This window comes from Setaria italica, chromosome II (genome assembly GCF_000263155.2).
Source record: "Setaria italica strain Yugu1 chromosome II, Setaria_italica_v2.0, whole genome shotgun sequence".
Taxonomy (NCBI): domain Eukaryota; kingdom Viridiplantae; phylum Streptophyta; class Magnoliopsida; order Poales; family Poaceae; genus Setaria; species Setaria italica.
This window is the reverse complement of record NC_028451.1, coordinates 30,142,732-30,167,273: the sequence shown is the minus strand read 5'-3', so window position 1 is coordinate 30,167,273 and position 24,542 is coordinate 30,142,732. Positions and strand designations below refer to the sequence as shown.

Below are 24,542 nucleotides of genomic sequence, written 5' to 3'. Positions count from 1 at the left end.
TTGTAGAGGTGACCAGCTATAAAACAGTCGATACCGCATAGCGATTATAAAGAAAACTTACTAGAGCAAGCTAAACAACGCTAGAGAAGCAACACTTGGGATAGATCTAATCGGCTATGTGATAACAAATAATAAAAGTAATAAAAGCTGAGAGTTTGTATCTCAAGCTGGATAACTGGTAATAAAAACTAAAATAACAGGTAAAACCTATGATTCTAGTTGATATCGATAACTGGTGAATAAATCCAAACGAAACAACAGCGATGCACCCGAAGTTAAAGCTTAGATATTACTCAATAAAAGGAACTTACAAAATTGGCCGGAGATCGTGTCGATGCAGCCCTGCCAACCCGTACGAACTCGTGAAAGAAAAATTATTTTGGTGAAGTCGCCAATTTGAAAGTAAAGTACGAGGAAAAAGTAGATTTGTTGTATTGATTAATGTGTTGTTGTTCACAAACCTCTAGGGGTGGCTATTTATAGCCTGTTACAACTGATTTCCTAACCAACTAGAATTTATCTCTAATTTTAAACGACAACAAATATTTACAAACTCGACTCGTACTTGAGTTGGTTATTACTTTCCTACGGGCCTATCTCTTTCTTCAGCAAATCTTTTATCTCGGCTCACCTAAGGCCCAAACTGGCAAAGCCACTTTGACTTCCAATCGGCCAGCCTCCTCCTCCGCTAGTCGACCAAAATGTTGTAGCTTCAATTGGCCGATTCCTAAGCTTCTAGCCTGCCGCATCGGCCCCCTTTCTCCTTCTTTGACGTCGATTCAAAACACGTGTCAAAATCCGGCATCAACAAATATATACATTATATGAAAATTACGTAGCTCAATGTGGTCTACAACATTGTATCAATTATTTTGATATCATATGGTTTCAAATGAAACGTTGTGAACTACAAATTTATAGATCTCATCGAGATCTAGGTTTTTCATATAAATGTTTCTCCAATTAAGTTTATATGAAAAAGTTACGATTTTTCTAAGATGCATTGCACAGAAAAGAAACATACTACCAATTCAATTTGCGATATGGTAAATTCTGCTATGGCTATAGCCATTTCGAATGGCTAAATAGGTATTCGGCCGCTTAATCTTTTTTGTTACAATAAAATGAGATTTTTACAATGGTTGTAAGGTACCATAGATAATTACTTATGCGCAACAAAGAGCTCTTCTCGAGGAAAAAAACAAAGGGCATTGCAAGGAAAAATGGGCTAGGTTCAACACGTTAGATAGTTCGTAAAGGATTACCCATAATATAAGAGAGGAATATACAGGTGGAAGAAAAGTTGAGCTTCTTGCCCACCAAAAAGCCCTTTTCGGGCACGTGCATGTATATATCCGCGAATAGGACAACAAATACTAACAAGGAGGTTGGCATTTACCACATTACTCCTTAGGCTTGGACACCACTTACCAAAGTACTTCTTGGGCATAGAATAGTGTCTGGGGTTTCAAGTTGACTAGGCTGGTGGTGGAGGATTGGGATGGTAAAGTGGTGGGATGCCGCCGGTTCATTAGGTGATGTTCGGATGGGTTACCTCGTGCGACTTCCCTGCAAAGCTGGGTAGGCGTGGTAATGGTAGGCAATGGAAGATTCGGTCGTTGGAGATGGGAGGACACGTGTAGAGAGCTAGGGGAAGAATGGCTCTATAGATTGAAAATCATGGTAGAATGTCCGATCTTCATCCAATGGCCTAAAAAATCAAGTGTTAGATGGCTTTAGGAAAATCCAGTGTTCCAGAGCCAGGCCCATACAGACTTAGTGGATTCCAGGAAGTATATAAATGAATTGTCTACATCTCCCCATCAGTATCAGTATAAGCTTTTAGGTTGAACTAGTATTTGGTGCATATAATTCTATGGTATCAGCTTTATAGGCGTTGAGTTCAAATCCTCGTAGCAAGATTAGATAAAAAAATTATATTCAGCTCCTAGTTTTACGATTTAAGGCTTAATAGAGCCTGCATGTGGGGAGATATTAAATTATAATTGAATTGCTCATATTTTCTTGTTATCTTAAGCTTTTAAGTTGAACTCCCAGACATGCAACTAAATAAAGATTACATGGACACCCAATATACTAAGATGCTGCCTACTCTCATGTGGTACTTGCAATAAGATGAGGCGATGTCACTGCTTAGATCCGCAACCTAACGAGGGGTATCCTGAAGTAGTGGATTTGTTGGAGGGGTTTCATCGAGATGAGGAACTCGGAGGTGAACGCAGAGACAAATTAGACACATTCGGGATGCTGAATAACGTAATACTAATACCCTACATCTTGTATAGGGATTATATTACGTTGAGCGTATGAGATATTATGGAGGGTCCCTGCCTCACCTTATATATCTGGGGGCAAGGTTACAGCTTGTTGACGGCTGTTAGCATGCCAACTTGTGAACCGCAAGCATACGGATCAATTGTAGCTCTTCCCTCAGAGTATTCCCCAAGGTTTATCAATCTGTGGAACTTATAACACAAGATCTATTTCAACTAGCATTGTTAGTGTTAGCTTGGTGTTTATGAGAGATTCAGATCCAATCTACTAACCATGTACAGACAGATAACAGATAGAGCAAAGGTAACGAATCTAGAGCAATCTAGACTATGTATATGTTGTAGTTCTGAGCATAGATAACAAAGCAACACATATATGATCTTAGTAAAAACATCTTTAAATCTACATCTCTGGTCCAGATCCCGAAACCCCCTATCTTACACAAGAAAGATCCTATCATGATCACATCTATCAGCGCAAGCAGGCTAAGGGCATGATCATAAGAACATGTTATACTCATCGGTAGATCAGGCATGCAAATCTGGTCACCGTGACCACAAGAACACCCTAGGCAATCTATCATCGATTCATAGATTGAAAAGCAAACAAACCCGATAAAGCATAAAACCATCCAAGGAGATACTTAGATCACTATGAATATGAACGCATCTATTACTTCACCATGAATGATTGTACATCACAAGATCACCACTGGGATCCTACCTTGATCTTGATGACTCCTAGCTCCAGAACTCCATTGTGATCTTCCTCGTAGGATGATCGCGCTGGTAGAGGTTCGCCTACACTAACCTCCGACAACTGCACGGCCCTCGGCTCTCCGAAGAGATGTCCCTCAAGTTCTTTTGCCTCTCTGCTGCTTCACATCGAGTACGTCGTCTTGGATATGAGGCTCGGTGGATTTTTCGGGACATTTATAGTCTAGAGAGCGTGTGGAAAAAATTGGAAGGCGAGGGGGCGAAGGAAACCCCCTGGCCTATCGGCCTGGGAGGGTCTAGGCCGATCGGTCTAGGCCTTCCTTTTGGCCCCTCGTGTCCTACTTCGTCTCCAAGTCTCCTCTGGTACTTTGAAGTCCTATTTTCACTTGTATGTGGGTCTGACACGTCGATTGCTTCAGGATGAGATTCATCTTCAATGACTTTCCAAATATCCTCTTGATCTTCTTTGATTCCTCTTTGATCCCGAAGTGATCATTGCCATATCCTCACAAACTTAGCCCTTAAGTCATCTTGGAGGATTGTTTGTCAAAGATGGGTGTCGGAAGCCTCCAGAAGACCCTAGGCCGATCAGCCTGAGCTCCTCTTGGCCGATCGGCCTAGGCCCTTCATAGGCCCGTTGGCCTCTGACTTCGTTTGGTTCGATGCTCGTTTAGTGCTTTATCCAAAAATATACTTTTAGGTCTAATTCCCTACAAAAATAAAATATCCTCCAAAATATGTTGCATATGTGAAAATTACTGGTTTATTAGGTGTAATCAATAGTTTAGGTATTAAATTTATATCATTATTGAAGATAAACAAGGGTAAAAGTATGTCAATAGTGAGCGTCAACATAGGTTGGTTGTTAAAAGAATCCTAGTCAACACAGGTCGGTTGTTAAAAGAATCCTAGTCGGTTAAGATAGTGGACATCCTAATTATATTACATTGAGTACCTTCCATCAATCCGAATAGAACTAGTTCTATCTATAGCAAAGTCAACTACATCATTATGCACCGTAATCTTCATGTCAGATGTGCCTGGATGTCCTATCCTAAATCTAAGGCAGTTCGTTGCCCTGCTGGTGGGCCCATAGATGTATATCGGACAAGCTCCCAAGCTCTTCATAATCGAGTGCAGTAGCCACCGAGTACTTTTTAGGTCCTTACCGAGTAGTTTTGCTTCTCTTCAAGTACTTTCTTCAGTTGAATTTTCAAACTTCCTCAAAGCTGCCATAAGGCTATGATGAGCCCAAGTCCCGATCATATTGATTTTGTAATCTTCATCTTTGAATTTCTTTAAGGATGTGCGATGAAAGCCGCACTCCATATGGAGTAGCCCCTAAGCCTTAGGTTGAATTGAAGAATCAGGCTGAGGGTTAATTTTATAATTTGCTACCTTTCCAAGAAAAATTTAAACATCATGCTGATGGACATGTGTCATATAGCTCCCGAGCCTCAAGCCGACTAGTTTTGTAGGCTTAAGGGTCAAAAAACAGTAAATGTGTCCAACTTGGAGAAAAAAAGTATCATATCACGAAATAATGGTGAACTCGCAATTAAATCCCATATTTTCAGAGAGCCAGAGAAACAGTGAAACACCATCTATAGATAACGGAGAGGAACTATATTTTTCTTTCACACTTCCCATCTGCCCCCTTCACCTTCAGCCATACTGTAGCTCTAGCGCCGCCACCTCCCGATCCACAACCCTCGAGTGGATGTGAGTGAAATCGCTCGTGACAACAAGAATGGGTAGGAAAGCTGCTGGGCAGAAGACGGGGAAGGGGAAGAAGAAGAAGAAGAAGGACTTGGAGTTGCTGCCACCCAAGATGGGGAAGGTAGACACAGATCAGATCCCCAATCAGGTGTGCACTTGCGCGACCTTGAGCATCTAGTGAAGGGCTATTTGCAGAGCAAAGAGCTTATCGAGTGGAGATCCGCTCATGGATAAGCGGTTCCAATGAAGATGGATGCCGATGAGATGGTGATCGTCCCTCATTTTCTTGAGTGCGTCCTGGGAGTCCCGTGCTACGACTTCCTTAGCAGGATATTGCATCATTACAAGTTGGAGTTCGTGCACCTTAATCCCAACGGTATTGTACACACTGCGACCTTCATCCAGTTCTATGAAGCTTTCTTAGGGATCTGACCCCATTTAAGTTTGTTCCACCATTTCTTCCGAGTCAAACCACAGCCCAACTCCAAGTGTCTAGCGGTAGTCGGAGGTGCCAGGATCCAGTTGAGGCAGGGATTTGTAGATCAATATCTTGACTACACCTTGAAGGACTCCAACACAGATTGGAAAGAAAAATAGTGCTATATCGGTAATCATGCACCCAAACTCCCACCAAGGACGACAGGTCAGAGGTCCATATGGAACAATAGATGGTCGGAATCGATCATGATGTTAGATCACTGTTCGGCTAAACGGTCATTAGGCCGTTTAAACAGCATTTAAACGCTAAACGGTGGCAAGCCGTTTTCGTTTAATCAACCGTTTGACCCGTTTAATCTGCCGTTTGGCCCGTTTAATCAGCCATTTAGACCGAATAATGGCTAAACAGCAGGTAACCGATTGTTTACCATTTTACGTTTAGGATAACACTGTGCCAGATTCGATCTAGGTGCCGGAGTTGGTGAAGAAAATTGCCGAATTGAAGGCGCAAGAGGATCCTTGATGGCCCCATTTAATATAATTGAAGGCGCAAGAGGATCCTTGATGGCCCCATTAAATATAATATCATTCTGAGAAATTTTTAGTTTCTCACTGTGACCAAAAAAAGTGTTAAGAGTCTCAATTCATTTATAGTCATTATGAGTTTGGGACATTGAACTTTGTTTAGATATTTTGTCATTGCAAGAAAAATGATTTTGGCCACGGATTGTTTAGTTGCATTTGTTCTTAGATGATAATTTGGGTGCTAAGTTCTTGTAGTACATATTGATGCATTTATGATGATAAATCACTGGTTATGGAAGCAGATCCTATGCAGTACCTCTCTTTGCAGTTGATGAGTCACTGACGCGTAGGCCCACTGCAAGACAGCAGGAGACGTACTGCATAGAAGTCTCATCGCTTGTTATACCATTAACACACCGTTGTGAGGTGCCTGATTGTGCGAGACTCGATAGTGGTGCATGAACCATTTCACCTGCAAGTCGTTGCAAGGGCTGGTGTAGTAAATTGTTGAAACATGTTTTTTTGTTGCGGGCGGTTTTCTCTCCACGCGCACCTCATCTAGACCTAGCATTTTAGGGCTGGTCCGGCCTGAGCCCACCGTTTTGAACCTGGCCATGAACTCTTGCTGTAGGGCCGGGCTTGGTCAAGGAAAAGTAGGCACGAAAAAATTGGGCAAGTCCAAGCCTTATTTCATTTATTTTTAACTAAAAAAAAGAACGCAAAGTCCGAACCAGTCCCTGCCTAGTTTGAAAAATTGGCCCGAAACTCCATGCATGTGAAGGAAGGATCAATAATTAATATCTTCATGCACGGACGATGCAGTGCCACCGGTGCTGATATTCAAGAGAGGAGAGCGACCATATACGCACATATATATGCACATTGATTGTATAATAAGCTGAGCTGGCATGCAGTCATCATGCAGAGCTAGGTGAGAATGATGGAGTTGCTGTGTGTGCAAACTACTAGGAGTTCGATCTGGCTGCGATGTAAATTAGCGACATGGTACTGCGTGGCACCGTCTCGTCTTGGGTCCGATCGCGATCCGGTTCATACGCCGGTAACTCCCAGACGACTGTGCACTGTGCTGCGAGCTACAGTATGTCGTCCGATGGAGCAGGAGTGCAGTCTGATGCTGAATTCGCCGGTCCTCATCACATGCATGGCAGCTGCCGCCTCCGGTGCCGATGCGACGTCCGCCACGACCGGTGACCAGCGTGTAACCATGCATGCATGGAGCCCGGCCGAGTTGATCGACCCGCGCGTGTGTCAAAAAGGGAATAAATGAAGGAACTGCGTGCGATCGCGGCAATAATGCCGATCGATCTCGATCGGTGCAGTCAAACGACTCGACTGCTGCAAGAGACGATCGATGGGAAGGCCGCGCCGGGCGGGCCACGCACCTCGCCTGCGCGCGCTTTCGCTTTGGCTAGCTTGGCAACGATGCATGATGCTGTGCAGCCTTCATCATGCATGCGGTGCAGCTACTGTAGCTAGCACTAGCCGGGGAGTGAGCACTAGCTCGCAGCCTACACCTGCCGGGATTATTCACGAGCGAGCTGAGCGCGCATGTCCGGATGCGCCCGAGATCGGCACAGCTTGAGAATATGTGGGCCGGCCCGTGCAGTGGATCACACGTCCGTGTGTCCGCAGCGGGCGGAGGGGGGACGGGGCCTGGCCAGGGGACGCATGCAAGCAGGAATCTTTTTTTACAGGAAATAAAGTAACCGTATGTAACAACGAGCAGTACTGCTTGGTGGTCCCGTTTAAATTCTCGTACTCCATCCATAAATGTTGTAAGCCGTTTTGGCTCTTTTAAGGTTCATATAGGTTTTGCTATGCATGTAAATATATGCTAGGTTTTGCTATGCATGTAAATATATGCTATGTCTAGGTACATAAGTAAACACTATATATCCAGACACATCTAGAAAAGTCAAAACGACTTATAATTTGGAACGGAAGGAGGAGCTACCTATTATTAAGCCGCTACAAATTAGCTCAAACCCTATTTGTTTGCATACCCCTTGCTAACAAAGTTGTTAATGGTTAGCTCTAAATGATCCAAATGGGGTCTGTATATGGCAAGGGCAATATAATTAATCTTGTAAAACTAAAATGAAATGGAGACAACAAGAATCCTCTCCATTTAACGGACCCCTTCCACTTATATTCCGTGTGGCCCCATCTCATCCCATCTTCTCCCTCCCCTTCCCCTGTCTCATCCCGCGCAAGTGCCCTCGTCTCCCAGTCTTCTACTCCGATCTACCAATGGCCACTTGGCACCAATGTCCCCGCCCTAGCTACCGCCCGCCCACCGGTTGTCTACTTACACAACCCCGATGGGTGGTGCCCCCGCTGCCTTCTCCATCCCACCCGCAACCTACCTCCACCCTCCACCTTAAGGTTGGCGGAGCGTCACCCATCACTGGAGCACCGCCCAGAATGAGGGGATCTTGCGTTAGGCTTAAAATGAGAGCCCCTTGTTTTATTTTTACCAAACAAAATATAGATCAATAAAACGTTTGAAAAACTAGACACACAAACATATAGGTGCATGCAGCTCAGGCCCTGTTTGTTCCCTGCTAATAAAATAAAATATATATCAAATAAAAAGTCTATATATGTATAACGAGGGCAATCTATGTAAAACTAAAATAAAATATATATCAAATAAAAAATTTGAACAACTAGACATGCAAACATATAGCTGTAGCTATAGATAAAAATATGCCATAAACTTGGTCTGTTCTTTATATATATTGTTGTGGATTTATATACCTCGTACTGTTACTATTTTGCTTTCAGTACTGGCAGATTCTATAGAGGACACTACTATTCGTTAGCCCAACTAGCTGGCTAGCTATATATGGCTCTCTCCCCCAGAGGCTCCCTCCATTGTCCACTCCCCAAGGTAGTTAGACTTAGACCAGCAAGCCGCCTATATGGAGAGAGATGATGGCTACACCAAGCTTCAGCAGCTACCTTGCAGCGACAACTTCAGCTTGGCCGCCTCCTCTTCATGGCCGTCGCCACAGATAAGGTCGTCGTCCTCCGCGACGTCCCACATCTGCGGGTATTGCAAGAGGGAGTTCAGGTCAGCACAAGGGCTGGGAGGTCACATGAACGTCCACAGGTTGGACAGGGCCAGGCTGATCCACCACCAGTGCTCCTCACACCACCATCTAGCTCTTGCTGCTCCCCCTCCAAACCCTAACCCTAGTCGCGCAGTTGTTGAACTCATGAGCTCAGGTTGTCGCGCGCACGGTGCTGCCAGCGATGGAGGCTCGGCTGTGCCGCCAGCGGCAAAGCCGGGCGTCTGCCGTTTCTCCTTGGCATCGTCGTCGTCCGCCTTGACAAAGGACATCGAGGCGATCAAGAACTTGGAGTTGAGGATGGGAGCGTGCAGCCATGGCGACGACGCGGAAGAGCGTCTGGATCTAGAGCTAAGACTTGGCCACTCCTGAGACGACGGACAGGGGGTACGGTGCTGGAAGAGTATCGTTTCGTGATGGCATGACAGCGTGGCTTTGTATGATTATGAGATTCCGATCTTTGTTAGTCTTTTCCTGGTATTGTGTGCCTTCTTCTGCCTTATTTATATTTTGTGCGCAAGTTTGAGTTATATATGTTGATTTGAGAAGGATTAGTCGATCAGAAAAGCGACTCTAACTTCAAACGTTTAGCTAGCTGCTAGTAGTGGTTCATTTGCTTCATGTTGTTTTTATTACATATGGTCTATTTACAAGGTGAATTCCCTCGAGCGTTGCAGCAAGAATTTCATGAATATATAAAGTGGGCTCAATGCAAAAAGGATAAAATACAATAGAATGCGGGTCCTGATGGAGATTTTTTTGCAATAATAAGCAGAACTGATTATACATATATTCTGGTATAGCTACATGGAAATGATCTTTGTATTGAAATGAAGACTGGTAAAGTTAATTAGACTCATATATGACAGCAATTTAATGGAGTAACTTGCAGTTGGACAACAATAAATGAAATGACGTTTCCTAATTTTATAATGTTAGCAGAAAAAAGTAACCAAACAAATCTGAATGGTATATATAAAAATGTATTAGGACACGACAACTTGATCGCAGGTGATTTGATAATCGTGGAACATATAAATAGTGTCATGTATCTAGGGCGCCTGGGCCTGGGACAGCCCAACAGGCCCAACACGCCGACCAAAGGAACGTGCTAGTTAGTGTAGCATGGCTGCCGCCAAAAATCCGTCTAGGTTTGGAAAGAGTATAGAAAATAGGTTTGCTTGTTCAAGTCGAGTCAGGTTTGTTTGTAAGTCAAGTCGGCTCCTCCACATAAATATGAGGGGAGATGCAATGGATTCAATCAAGTAGGAAAAAGGGCTTAGTCCCTCTCCTACCTTTTGCTACGGTCTTCAAAAACAGCCTTCCCGCCGTCATTGCGCTAGCGCCGCCGCTGCCATGACACTGCTGCCCACCAGCACACTGATGGCCTCCTCCTCCTCCTAGGTGCGGCTGGCCGTAGGGCAGCTGGATCTCCCTCTGATCCCAATCTCTCTTCTATATAATCTACCATGAACTATAGATGGCCATTCGGGCCACCCAGCCCGACCTAGCACGGGCCCAACAAGGCATGGGCGTAGTTGCACCGTGCTTGGCCCGGCACGATGATGCTACCGTGTCGTGCCGTGCCCGCCCACGAGCTAAGCTGGCAGCCCAAGCACGAGCACGGCAGGCTACAGGCCGGCCCGAGGCACGGTGGGCCTGCACAGCCAGCTGCCCCTTGTGCGCCACCGCCGCCTCTAGGCTCCAAGTTGACGAGCTTCCTCGTGCGCATCTCCACCTGTCAGGTACCTACCACCCCAACCGCTAGGATCTGCGTGGAGCGATTGAGCGGGAGGCTGGGGTTGCGCTGGCAGGATCAGTGCGGCTCGAAGAGGGGCGGCGCTAGAGCAGCTCCCGAGCTGCACAACCCATGGTCGTGCCTAGAGCTAAGAGGGGAGGAGGGAAGCGCCATCCGCCAGGTGCGGTGTGGCTTCAACAAGGAGGCCAAGAGGGTGGCCACCTAAGGGTAGAAGCTACGGGAGGCTAGACACCGGAGTTGAAGCACCTGGCAAGTGGCGAGCATAACAAGGGAGGGAGGCGGGCGGGCGGGCGGCAGCTCGATGGCAAACGCGGCAAGCGTAGGGTGGTGGTGGGGTGGAGGTGAAATGATCTAGGGTTGGCCAGCCAGAGTTTTCTGGTATTCGTATTTATACAGGGCCGCTAAGGGCCTGCTCCTTTAGATCGTGCTGGGCTGGGCCGCCCGTCGTGCCGGGGTGGCAGCCCATGCCCGGCACGAGCTACTAGGTCGGGCTAGCACGGGCATGAAGCCCTCCATGCTAGGCCGGGCTAGGGCCGAGGCAAAAAATGGAGCTTCGTGCCGGACAGGCGAGCCACAGGCTGCATGGACATCTATACCATGAACCGAGTCCGGTGATCTACAAACTTGACATATTGAAATATAAAGTTACAATATGAAATAGACATTGTATTTATTTTCCATCTCTTATTAGTACTAGTTATAAAACCCATCAACCTCGATTTTGGAATATGTACTAGGTATACTAAAAGGAACTTTTACCACAGGTTGGTAGGGTGGTGCGTCCAAAAGAATAATTTAAACAGGGGAGGGGAGGGGCGCTACACAAGTCACGCGATTTCGCATCACACATATCTTTACCATCTCACCTACATAGCAAATCTAATTTAGGTAAGAAATGCTTTCCTTTTGAGTTCACCTTTGGAGATCTAAGCCTGGAAAAGCATTAGTACCAGTTGGGCATTAGCACCAGATGGTAACACCAGCCGATACTAACACTAGTAGAGAATTGGCTTTCGATGCACCCCATTTTATCCCGGTTTAAAGTTGGCCCGGGACAAAAGGTTCACCAACCGGGACTAAAGCTCGGTCACTGGTGGTGGGCTCACCAACCGGGACCTTTTATCCCGGTTGCAAAGGCTAGTGTGAAAAAAAGATCCTGAGAGGCATTATATCCCGGTTTGAAACACCAACCGGGATAAAAGACCCCCCCTTCCTATTATCCCGGTTGAAAACACCAACCGAGATAAAAGACTCCCTTTTATCCCGGTTGGTATTACAAACCGGGATAAAAGGGTCCCCAACGAGGTCGCTAGAACAGGACTAAATCCCTCTAACCCTTTTATCCCGGTTTGTAATACCAACCGGGATAAAAGGGAGTCTTTTATCTCGGTTGGTGTTTTCAACCGGGATAATAGGGTCCCCCACGAGTTAATACAAAAGGATAGCATCCCCTCCATAGTCAGATGTTGTGTGTAGGTGGGATGGCAAGGAAGCTACGCGTGAGGTTGGAGGTTGTGGGTTCGAATCCCACGCAGTGCGCATGCGCATATTTCGCGTGAAAAATTGCGTGACTTGTGACTTGGGAGCTCGGGATTTTTTTTTTGCAGCACCGACCGTGGTGACCCATTTTATCCCGGTTGGTATTACCAATCGGGATAAAAGTGGGGGGTCTTTTGTCCCGGTTGAGTGACTCGGGATAAAAGACCCCCCTTTTGTCCCGGTTGGTTTATCCCAGATGGATTTTCGGGAGATTTGCACCCTACCAATCGGGACTAAAGGCTAATTCTCTACTAGCATAATGCATATATAGGAACTTCGAGGCCTTCCATCCACAACAAATATACATGTAGGAATTAGATCCGGTACTAATACATTATTACCGGTTCTAATCCCATAGGTACGTTCGTGGCGGATGGAAGGTGTTTTCCCCGGTAGTGATGGTGAACAAAAAAGTTATAACTCGGATAAATTGTAAGTTAACTACAAATGCAAGAAATGGCAGAGAAAACGTTATACATTGTTATCGATTCTTCCATTACGTCAATAGGTTAATAGCTCCCTGATTTACAAAGCATCCATGCGTCTCTGTTTCTTTCTTGAAATCATAACAAAAGCTGTGAGAAATCATCTGAATAATTCTGCGAAGAACAAAGAACTGTGACTGCTACCCGTGCGCGACTTGTTAAACTTGCAGCAAGTTTCTATTCTTAATATTGATTCAAATAATATTTACCGACCTGTACAATTAAGTCAATGTTTTAGATGCTCAGTATTAAGGATACATTGATACATTTTACAAGGGTGGTTGCAGGCATTCTAGTTCCTTTTTACGTGTTTTTACCGTATGGATGAAATTCCTTCCAATCCTGAATTCCTACTCCCTCCGTTCCAAATTGTTGGTCGTTTTGTCTTTTCTACTTTTTTCTTCTATGCACATAGACATGCATTATGTCTAGATGCATACAAATATCTATGAACCTAGAAAAATCAAAACGACCTACAATTTGAAACGGAGGGAGAGTAGTAAACATAACTTTATTAACAAATAAGATTTCGAGGATGAGAAGCTCACAAATTCCATCTTGCTTGCCTAGTCAATCCAAGCAACCTGCACTGAGATCGATTCTCTAACATACAAGAGTTATATGGTTTCCATCACACCGCACGCAATGTTTAGTTGTAGACATTTAATCTTCCTAAAGTTAATAAAAACAGATTTCATAACCAAAAAAAAAAATACAAGTCAGGTCTGGGGAAGACCTAAATTCAAGAATTCTTGATGGGATTTCACCGAAAACTTGAACCCTAAGTTGTTGAAGCACAAACTAAAAAATATGATGGAACATGCCAGCTGGTGGGTGGCCGTCAAAACTCCCAACTGATGCTAGCTGCACAAATATTGGTTTGCGTGGCCAACTGGATGCGATCTTCACATCTCTTTATTTATGCCCTGAACATTTAATCACTGATCATGGGTCTCATGGCTTCCTTTAATTTACTAAGCAGCAATATGTATAACCATGATGCTCTCTCTCTAATTATATTTGGAGCTATATGTTTTGCTAGTACGATTTTTTTAAGTAGCATGTTACATCACCGTTATTTTAAATAGATATCAAATTCTTTGCGTACTACGGGCCACTCCTAATGATAGGAAAGAGGCAAATCAAAATATGATGTGCTCGTTATGCATCCCAAAGTTGGCTTAAAGATCTACCCCTTTGTAGTTTATTACTCCATCCTGAAATTGAAGGTCCTTTAACGACCCTTCTAAACTTCAACCAAGGAGGGGTGCTTTTAACTGGATCTTATTAGCTGGCCTCATATATACTATCACCCATGTGGAAATGCAGTAAACATATAATACTGCATGTAAGTCAACTATCACACCCATGTGATGATCCATCGATATGATGTTGTGAAGTTAGTGATACTCATCGTATGTCTCTCCATCTATCAGATCCCCACGTCATCCTTTAGCAAAAATTGACAGCAATGGTAAAGCAATTGTCATCCTTTGTAAGAAGGGTCTCTGTGGAGTTTGTTGTGAAGGCATTGGACGCGATATCATGGCTCAACGGGACTATGCGAGCACTCCCTACAGCCGCAACAATCACCGGGGAAAGGGTTTCTACATGTGTCTGCGCCTTATGCCAACATAAGCCATACAGATCTGAAGTGAAATTCAGATTTGAAACTTTTAGTTGAAAGTTACTGGATTCAAATCAAAATATTTCTTCTTAATTAGGTTGAGAGTACATAACTAAACTAACCTTTATTGGAGCGACGAGGCTAAACATTCTATAATGAACTGACTTAGCTTAGAAATTGCTTTATTTCAAGTATCATGTGGTCAGCATAGATATGCGTGCATTTGAAAAGGCACTTTTCCAAGCTAGATAGGTGCTTGATTTAGATGATTCTACTATTGACTAAGCGCTCCTTTTGAGTTGATGCGATTTACAGCCATATAATCTATGGACATGAGGCTCGGTCATGCATGTTTTGTGAGGAAATTTACATAATTTTTGTTTTGAAACACGTGCAATTTGATTTTTTTTTTTGCAGAAAGCAGTGTATCGTTTTAGAATACCAATGAAAATTGTATTTCTTTTGAGCCACAATATCAATTTAGTGAAACTTTTAAGGGTTTGTACCAAGGATACATTTACATATAAATTAAAAAGAAGCATGTAGAACAATTATGATGAAATATGCCAGCCCGAGACGATCGAAAAACAACAGTGTGACGCACCTGAACGAGCGATGATGGGATAATTCCAACTGCATGCTACGACAAACGAGATTATATTCTATTCTCCTCTTTTTTCAAACACTTACCCTCACAAACACCATTTTCGACAAGGTTGTTTTTTTAGAAAATATAAAAGTATAGGTGTAGATACAGATGTTGAAAATTAATCTAAAAATTTCATGATTTTATTAAATTAATTCAATATATATTCTGTACGCATGCATATTATTCTAATGAAAACAGTTGTCGAAATTATGTTTCAGAAACCATAATGTTGCCCAAACTCTCGACTATATGGCACTAGCAGAGGGAATAATGTCCTCATTGCTTCCTACACAATGCTATCATGGCTTCCTACTCTTAACCATGTCGCTGGTGACAGCATAATTGTATACATAACGCTACATTTTAAACTCAACGAATGATATGTGTCATTAGGATTTTTAATAGATTCTTTGTCCAAACAATGAGAAGTACCCTATCTCTATCTTTAATAAGTGATCATGATGACCTCGCGGCCTTTTAATAACTACATAACCGTTGACTGCACAATATGTTTCTATATGTTGCTGCATTTTAAACTGGGCGCATGATATCGCAGCAGGATTGTTAACAGTTAAATCATTTAGCAGCATCAGTTGTTCAGATCTACCCCAATGCAAGTTAATTACTCCATTATTTGTCTTCAAAATATTTTAAATATATACTGCTGGTAGATCTGTAGTTTGTTCGCTTGATCAACTTTCACTGACTTCAACCATACCAGGCCGTGAAGATAACTATATCCTGAGATTTATCGTAAAAATACTTTAAACTACAATAACTTTGCAAGATCATTCTTTTGTGTTGCCATTAAAATAGGATAAAAATTAAATTGCACCTAAAGAATTCTCTAAATTTAAATCTCGGTACAAATGGATGGAAGAAGTGGTTAGACTAGTTACAAATGCATGATTTCTATTTTTTTTAGAAAAACTATGAGCAACACTACGGGAAACAGAAACATTGCCGAGTGCCAGGGGCACTCGGCGAAGGGCTAAAAACACTCGGTGAACCGTTTGCCGAGTGTAACACTCGGCAAACGGCACAGCAAATTCTTAGTCGGCAAACACCGATTCGCCGAGTGTTTTGTGTCGCGCACTCGGCAAAGACTTTGCCGAGTGGCCACAAAACACTCGGCAACATTTTTTGCGAAAAATTAAAAAAAAAATAACCTCCGGCTAGCCACCACCACCGGCCGGCCGCTACGCACCGCCGCCGCCTCGACCCGCCGCCGCCGCCGCCTCGACCCGGCGCCACCGCCTCGACCCGCCGCCGCCACCGCCGCCGCCCCGCAGCCGCGGAAGAAAGGAGAACGCCAGATCTGCCGCGGCATACCTGGGGGCGTGGAAGAGGCAGGCGTGGATGAGGTGGCCCGTGACGGACGCCGCCGCCGCCGCCCCGCGGCGAGATCCGAAGCCGCCGCCCCGGTCGCCACGACTCGCCGCCGCCGCCGCCCCGGTCACCACGACCCGCCGCCGCCGCCCCGGATCTGGCCCGTCCGCCACCCGGATCTGGCCCGTAAGCCGGGGGAGAGGGAGGGGAGGGGGCCGGGGGGGGGGCGTGCGGCGGCGGCGGCGGCGGCGGCGGGCCGGGGGAGGGGTGCGCGTGCGGCGGCGGCGGCGGGCCGGGGGGAGGGGTGCGTGTGCGGCGGCGGCGGTGGCGGCGGCGGCTACAGGAGGCCGGGGTGGGGAAGAGAGGGGGGAATAGAGGGGGGCGGGCCGGTAGATCTGCGCGGGGGGCCGGCCGGGGGGGAGGGGGTGGTATTTTGAGGCGTCGGGGGTGGGGCCCTCTGGTTTGCCGAGTGTCCTAAGTGGACACTCGGTAAACGATTTATTTGCCGAGTGTCCCACTTAGGACACTCGGCAAACTTTTTTTGAAAAAAAATTAAAAAATATCCAACAGTTTTAAAAAAATACCAAATTTTCACACGAACTAATATATATTCTCTATTGATTATAAAAAAGTTTTGTAGTCAAATCAAACTCAACCGTCACTTCGACTCTAAATCTTATTGAATCCTCTCAAAGTTACTATTCTTCTTCTGAGATACTTCGGTTTGTAATCATCGTACATGATGAAATGTGCAAAACCTTCTTAATTTTTTTCCATAGCCTCCATGTATTATATCATCATATCATGACAAATCTTAAGATTTTCAGACTTTGATTGTTTTTTTACAATTTAAAAATACTACTGCCACACGTTCATGGTCGTGTTTCCTGAACAAGATGTTCGAAATTTCTTTTCATTTCATGGGTCAGGTCTCAAATTGGTCCAAATAACATGAATATCATTTTTCTACTCATTTTATTTCATAATTTGAATCACTTGCAGTTCAAATTTGACTTATACCAAAAATTCCCTTGAAATACAATTAATTAATTAAATATAGCAAATAAATTTAAAAATATACCAAATTTTAACATGGAGTACCACATGTTGTATGTGGGGAGTAGAAAAAATTTCATGGTGAAAAGAGAAAAAAAATTATTTTTTTGCCGAGTGTCAAAAAAAAATACTAGGCAAACCCCCCTCTTTGCCGAGTGTTTTTTTTGACACTCGGCAAACCCCCCTCTTTGCCGAGTGTTTTTTATTTGACACTCGGCAAAGCCCCGATTTGCCGAGTATTTTTTTTTGCCGAGTGTTTTTGGCTTGGCACTCGGCGAAGAGCTTGTTTGCCGAGTGTCCGAAAAAAAACACTCGGCAAAAAGAAAACACTCGGCAAAAAGAAAACACTCAGCAAATTTAAGGTTTCTCGTAGTGCAACCAGAGAGCTGATTGTTCAATGTTCATTGGCTCGTTGATGTAAGAAGTAGAGTACAAACACTGGAAGAGCTAACAAGGGAAAAAGGCTGAGATCCATGTATATCTGAGCATACTGTTGACTACGGCTAACAATAGACCAGCTCAACCAGTTCCGACTTCCGAGTACTTCTGCACTGCTAATAATAAGATGACTAAAACATTGACTGTGCAAATAGTAACTAGAATGACAGATAGAATTTTATTTATAATCGTAAAAAAAGCATTTGAACAGAAATATTCCAACAACAACAAACGGGTGATGTTTTGTATATCGACAAGGTCTCTGTGTGTAACCCATAGTAAAAGTATGCTATTATTAAATTACTCTTACAAATTTCATCGTATCATTTAAAAATTTCAAAACTCAAAATACAAAAGGTGATTTGTCATTAAGCTTGAAATTTTATCGATATTCTGAAAAAGGTCGCTTAGCTATTTGTCATTATGCACGCGAGCGATTAGACTAGTTCCTATAACTCTGGGATCGGAGGTATATAGTACGTACCTTTCTGCTAGCTGGCCTCCGATCCAATGCAAGAGATCACAAATCGAGTTTACATATGCACCAAGTCAACTATCATACATGGGGCCGATCGACAATGATATAAACAAAGTAGTTAGCACGATACGCGTCACATGACATGAGATCGTGAGGAACGAGCTGGCGTACTGACCAATACTAATTATTAACTACCTGATGATGATAACCTTCTTCGCCTCTGCATGCGCTAGCTTCTGCGTGCTCGGCCGCCTATAAATAGGAGCGATCCCCAGCGGCAGTCTCATCAACCGCAAGCCAGCAGCAGCAAACGCTAGCTTCTACAGCTAGGGTTGATCAATCCATCGTCCCTCGTTCTCTCTAGCTACTAGCCGCCTCCCAGTCCCAGCGCCGCTGCCACTTCAGTTACCAATGGCTTCCAGCGCCGCCCTCAGGACCGCCGCTGTCCTCATGCTCGTCCTGTTTGCCGGGCAGCTGCTGGTGGCGACGCCAGCGGCCGCGGCTGCAAGGCGGAGCCTTCTGCAGGTGCCGAACACTACTGTCCCCTGCGGCGACAACAACATATGCAGAGTCACATGCTTGGAAATTTGTGTCAGAAGGTGCAATGGCTTCCTTGACAATAAGACTCTCCTGCTTGCCTGCCAAAAGCGCCAGGATTGCGTTGGCGAATGCAAGGTCAATTAGGGGAACTGAGGCCAGGTGCAGAAGAAGGAAGGAAGAAGCTGAGCCCATTATTGCACTGGTTACATACATGCCTTTCCTTCTTAAATCTTTGTTTGAGTTGAAGACTACTACCTTCATTTTCTTTTTTCACCTATCAAAGTCCGCAAATAAAATCTGCACAATTTCCTTTTGAAGGATCGTAACGGGCGACCAGAGGGGGGGGTGAATGGTCGCAGAAACCAAAACTTTCTAACAAATATTTCTAACCCTTCCCCTAAACACAAAACCTGAATAAATCACGTTTTTCAAATCTGGACAGAACTCTATGTACCTAGTAAACCTGATGTGGACGAAAATCCGTAACTCCGATCGACCTAAAAATTTTTCAGATTAAACTAGATGAAATAACGAAACTAACCCAACTGGAATCACGTCAATCGGACTTACGGATCTTGAGATAAAAATAAAACAAGCAGACTATGTCAGATGCTGACGAGAATTGTAAAGAACCAATCGAGATGCACAAGATCAATCATTATAGATGAAAGATTAAATCGAGTAATTGAACTTACAAAAGTGCATCTAGCCTCCGCCCGAACATCCTCCCTCTCTTAATCGGAGAGATCAACAAAAACCTCTCACTAGAATTCAAACCCTAGGCTAGACCGGAGAGAGGAAAATTGAACCGTGGAACCCCAGGGCACGAGTACTGTTCACGGGTACTGTTCACGCGTGAATAGTAACTCGCCGGGAGTCCAAAACGTCCACTTTTCCCTCAACCCTAGGTGCCACATATTTATATCTCCAAAGGGTGGCACGACCTATTTTCACATAACCCCCTACGCTAAATAAATCCAACGTAGGGGCGTAAATTCCAATTACGTCCTCCATGGCAAATTCCGCGATGTCCGCGATCCCTCCATCTCCGCGATGTGATCCTCGCGATGTCGCCGCACAACCATCCGAAATCGTATCGTGATCGCCAGAATTTCCATCTTCGCACGCCGCACGAGCGTCCCGGTACGATGCATGGCTTTGTGGCTCAACCAGCGAACCCCGGATTTTGTGGCATAATCCGGAAACCTCCATCGACGTCCTCCCGCCGTGTAGCCAGGTACAGTAGACGTACACCGCACGATCGCCTGTCCCTCGAACGCAAGCCTCGATCCGCCCTTCTCCGCCCCCGCGGTTTTTCGACGCGGCATCCTATCTTCGTTCTTCACTCGTCGCCGCATGTACCTTGTCTCCACCTGTCACCTGCAACCACAACCTGCCAAGAGACACGTCACACGCACACCGTGTTGTCAATCGCTCATCACCAAGGTGCTAGCCCACCGGCATCTCAATCTCCCCCTTGATGAGTGCATTGACAACACCACACCGCACAAATTTATTCGTACTGAAAAAGAAAAATAAAAAGAAAGAAAAAGAAACGATCTTAATCCCCAAAGACATGGGCTAGCGAAAAAGCTAGGCTCGACACAATCAAGACAGAAATTCACTCAATCAAAAGCCATATCAATCTCCCAAAAGCAATCTCAGCAGCAAAACTCACAAATTTCAGCAAAACTCCCCCTGAATGAACGAACTCCCCCTGCAAGAATGAATTTGTGCGCTACTCACTCTCCCCCTTGTTGACAAAGCACTCCATCAAGATAAAATGCAAGGAACCAATTTAGAGAAAAGCATGTGAGAAAGCACAAGTTGAGGCTTCTGAGACATATGCCAAATACTTATAAAAGCTAACCAACAACACTAGCTATCCAGAGAAGGAACAATACAATGCCATGACCAATAAAAATTTTAGAACTGAAATCTGTTTGAAAACTAATGTGCCAGGCAAAAACGTGCACATTCCAAACTCAGTGCAAAGCTGAAGACAAAACATATAGCGAGCTCACACGACAGATACACAGCTTCAGTCAAAGTTCACTGCAACGCCCACAAATGCATTCACTTGTCATATTTAAGTCTGACTTTTGTGAGCATGATAAGCAGGGACATGGGAAGCAAGAGTTGTGCCCAGCCAGTTTGTTTAATTTTGTTTATGAGCGAGAACCAGCAGGGACATGGGAAAAACAGAGTTGCGCCCATATTTAAATTCTCAGTAAGGCAAGCAGATCATGAGCTAAATAGCAGAGATATGGGAATTCAGAGTTTTTGCTCACAACCATACTATGCACTCCCGAGTTAAAACTTGGATTGTGAGTTACATTTGCAGTGAAAACCCATTAAAAGAAGCTGACTACCGAACCATGAGCAAGATATATGTCAAGTATTCAACAAGTCACTAGATTCAGAAAAGCAAGCATAGCCCAACATAATTTTTTAAGTATATATCTGTGCTGTTTTCAAAATAAAAATTGGTCAAGCAAAGCATTCAAACCTCTCCAAAAGCATCGATCGCAAACTAGCCAAAATAAGTATAAGGCATATGTAACTGAAGCAACTTACAATGATACTAGAATGGGTAACACACCCCGAACTCACCACGCAAACGTGCAAACGTGGTTTGATCGAGTGGTTTAGTCAGAATATCAGCAAGTTGCTGACTAGTATCAATGTATTTAAGCTTAATATCACCCTTCTCAACATGATCCCTCAGAAAATGATGACGAACCTCAATGTGTTTCGTCTTAGAGTGAAGCACAGGATTCTTTGCAACACTTATAGCGCTAGTGCTGTCACACAAGAGAGGAACGCGAGAAAACGACAAACCAAAATCGCGAAGGGTAGCTATCATCCATAAAAGTTGAGAACAACAACTAGCAGCAGCAACATACTCAGCCTCTGTAGTAGATTGAGCAACATTAGATTGTTTTCTAGAGGACCAAGAAACAAGCGAAGAACCCAAAAATTGGCAAGTACCCGATGTAGACTTTCTATCCAAACGACACCCAGCAAAATCAGCATCCGAATAACCACACAAACTGAGAGTTGAAGCAGCAGAGTACCAAAGGCCAAATGCAGGAGTAAATCGAAGATACCTCATTATGCGCTTCACCGCCTGACGGTGAGAAGTCCTGGGGGACGCCTGAAAACGAGCACACATACACACAGCAAAGTGTATATCTGGCCTCGTAGCAGTCAAGTACAGCAGCGACCCAATCATGCTTCGATATTCCTTCTGATCCACGGGCTCTCCGTCCTCATCAGCATCCAAAGCAGCGCTAGTCGGCATGGGTGTAGAAATTGGCTTCGCATCATCCATCGCAAACTTCTTCAGGACATCCTTCGTGTACTTTCCCTGATGCACAAATGTACCTTCCGAAGTTTGTTTTATTTGTAAGCCAAGAAAGAAATGCAGCTCGCCCATCATAGACATCTCAAATTCTTTACTCATCACATCTGCAAACTTTTTCAAAAGAGCATGAGAAGAACCACCGAAAATGATATCATCCACATAAATCTGAACTATTAAAGTGTCATTGCCTTGCCTGAGGAGAAAAAGAGTTTTATCAACTGAACCCATTTTGAACCCGTTTTTAAGCAGAAAAGTTTTCAATCTAGCATACCAAGCACGAGGTGCTTGCTTCAAACCATATAAAGCCTTTTGCAACTTAAAAACACGATCAGGAAAATTGGGATGTTCAAAACCAGGCGGTTGTTTAACATAAACTTCTTCTTCTATAAAACCATTCAGAAAAGCACTTTTCACGTCCATTTGATAAAGCTTATATCCACGTGAAGCAGCAAATGCAAGCAAAATACGAATGGCTTCTAAACGAGCAACAGGAGCAAAAGTTTCACCATAATCAATACCCTCTTTTTGAGAAAAGCCCTGAGCAACCAACCTAGCTTTATTTCTAACAACATGACCATCTTCCCCTTGTTTGTTCTTAAAGATCCATTTAGTTCCAATTGGTTTACAAGAAGGAGGAGGATCAACCAAAACCCAAACCTGATTCCGTGCAAAATTTTCTAACTCCTCATGCATGGCATTGACCCAGTTAGAATCAGATAAAGCATGTCCAACATCTCGGGGTTCAAAAGAGGCAACAAAGGCAGTATGCGCAAAGACACAATAATTTTTATTTTTCGTACCTCTGTTCCTTGTCGTGCGTTCATCCAAATTACCTATTATGTTCTTGGCAGGATGACGATTCTGAATGTGTCGTGGTGCTGTACGTTCTGAAATCGCCTCCCCCTCAACTGCAGCCGGTACATGATCAACAGTCGGTGAAGCTGCAGGCTCTGCTGTAGATATACGTGTCGGCGATGGTCCATCCTCCAAAGTGGTGGAGGGCGCCTGCGCAGGCTGGGCGCCAGGCTCCCCCTGCATCGCAGGCTGGGCATCATCGTCATCGTCGTCATCACATCCATCTTCCTCTTTCTCATCCTCAAAAATATCCTGCCCGATCTCGTCATCACCTGCACACTCAAAAGCAGAAGAAAAACAAGGCATTGTCTCGTCGAAGGTGACCTCACATGTCTCATCGATACGGTTAGTATCAAGATTAAGCACACGGTACGCTCGCCCTTGCAAGGCATACCCCAAAAATAACCCATCGGAAGAACGCGATTCAAATTTATCCAAATTTCCCTTTTTCAATATAAAACACTTGCAGCCAAAAACTCGAAGGTGGAAAACTTTGGGAGGTCGACCAAATCTCAACTCATAAGATGTTTTTCCTAGAAAAGCTCTCAGAAAAATGCGATTAGCAACATAGCAAGCGGTGTTGATAGCCTCAGCCCAAAAGCGTCTAGGAGTTTTATGTTCATCAAGCATTGTCCTAGCCATCTCAACAAGCGTACGATTTTTACGCTCAACAACACCGTTCTGGGGAGGAACGTAAGGTGAGGAAAACTGATGATCTAAACCTTGTTCTGAACAGAAAGATTTCATGCGAGAATTCTTGAATTCCGTACCGTTGTCACTGCGAATTGCTCTAACGGCATTATTTGACAACTCATTTTTCAGCTTCAGAACAAGATCATGAACATGTGAGAAAGCCTCATCCTTAGATTCCAAAAAGAACACCCATGAATATCGAGAAAAATCGTCCACAACGACGAGCACATACCACTTCCCACCAGCAGACCGAACACGGGCTGGACCAACAGTGTCCATATGTAACAGTTCACCTGGTCGTCTCGTCATCACCTGAGTCACAGGTGAATGAGAAGCAGCAACCATTTTTCCATGCTTGCAGGGAGCACAAATCAAATCCTTTTCAAACTTGAGTTTCGGTAAACCATCAATTAAATCCAATGAACTCAAACGACAAAGCAAATCAAAGCTCAAGTGGCCCAACCGACGATGCCACTTCCAAATCAGGGGGGAACCATGAGCAACTAAACAGCGAGTTTCACCAAAAGATTTAGAAAAATCAGCTTTAAAAATCCGTCTAAAAGGAGAAATCTTGCAAACAAGGTTACCAGCAGAATCAAGAACACGCGAATTTCCTTTCTTAAAACGAACCTCAAAATCATCCTCAAGAAGTTGCGAAACAGACAGCAAATTATAATGCAAATTCTTTACCAATGCGACATCCTTTAACGTGTATTTATCTGTTACCTTGATGCAGCCATGCGCCATTACCTTACCTTGACTTTTATCCCCAAAAGTGATGTTTTCCTTTACGCTCGTGGGGGTGAGGCTGGAGAACCATTTATCATCTCCGGTCATGTGGCGCGAACAACCGGAGTCCATTATCCATATGTCCTCCTCGCCTCCAACCTGCATCACACGAGAGCGAGGGTGAGCTAATGACTCACACTGGGGTTAGGA

General features: G+C 44.3%; 1 protein-coding gene across 1 annotated transcript; it reads left to right on the top strand.

Annotated features, from left to right (window-relative positions):
- Nucleotides 1–8,638: 8,638 nt before the first annotated feature.
- LOC101766850 (transcriptional regulator SUPERMAN) lies at nt 8,639–9,160 on the top strand. The gene has a single exon (XM_004956727.1). It carries the CDS (start codon nt 8,639–8,641, stop codon nt 9,158–9,160), a length of 522 nt encoding a protein of 173 aa, XP_004956784.1.
- Nucleotides 9,161–24,542: the final 15,382 nt, after the last annotated feature.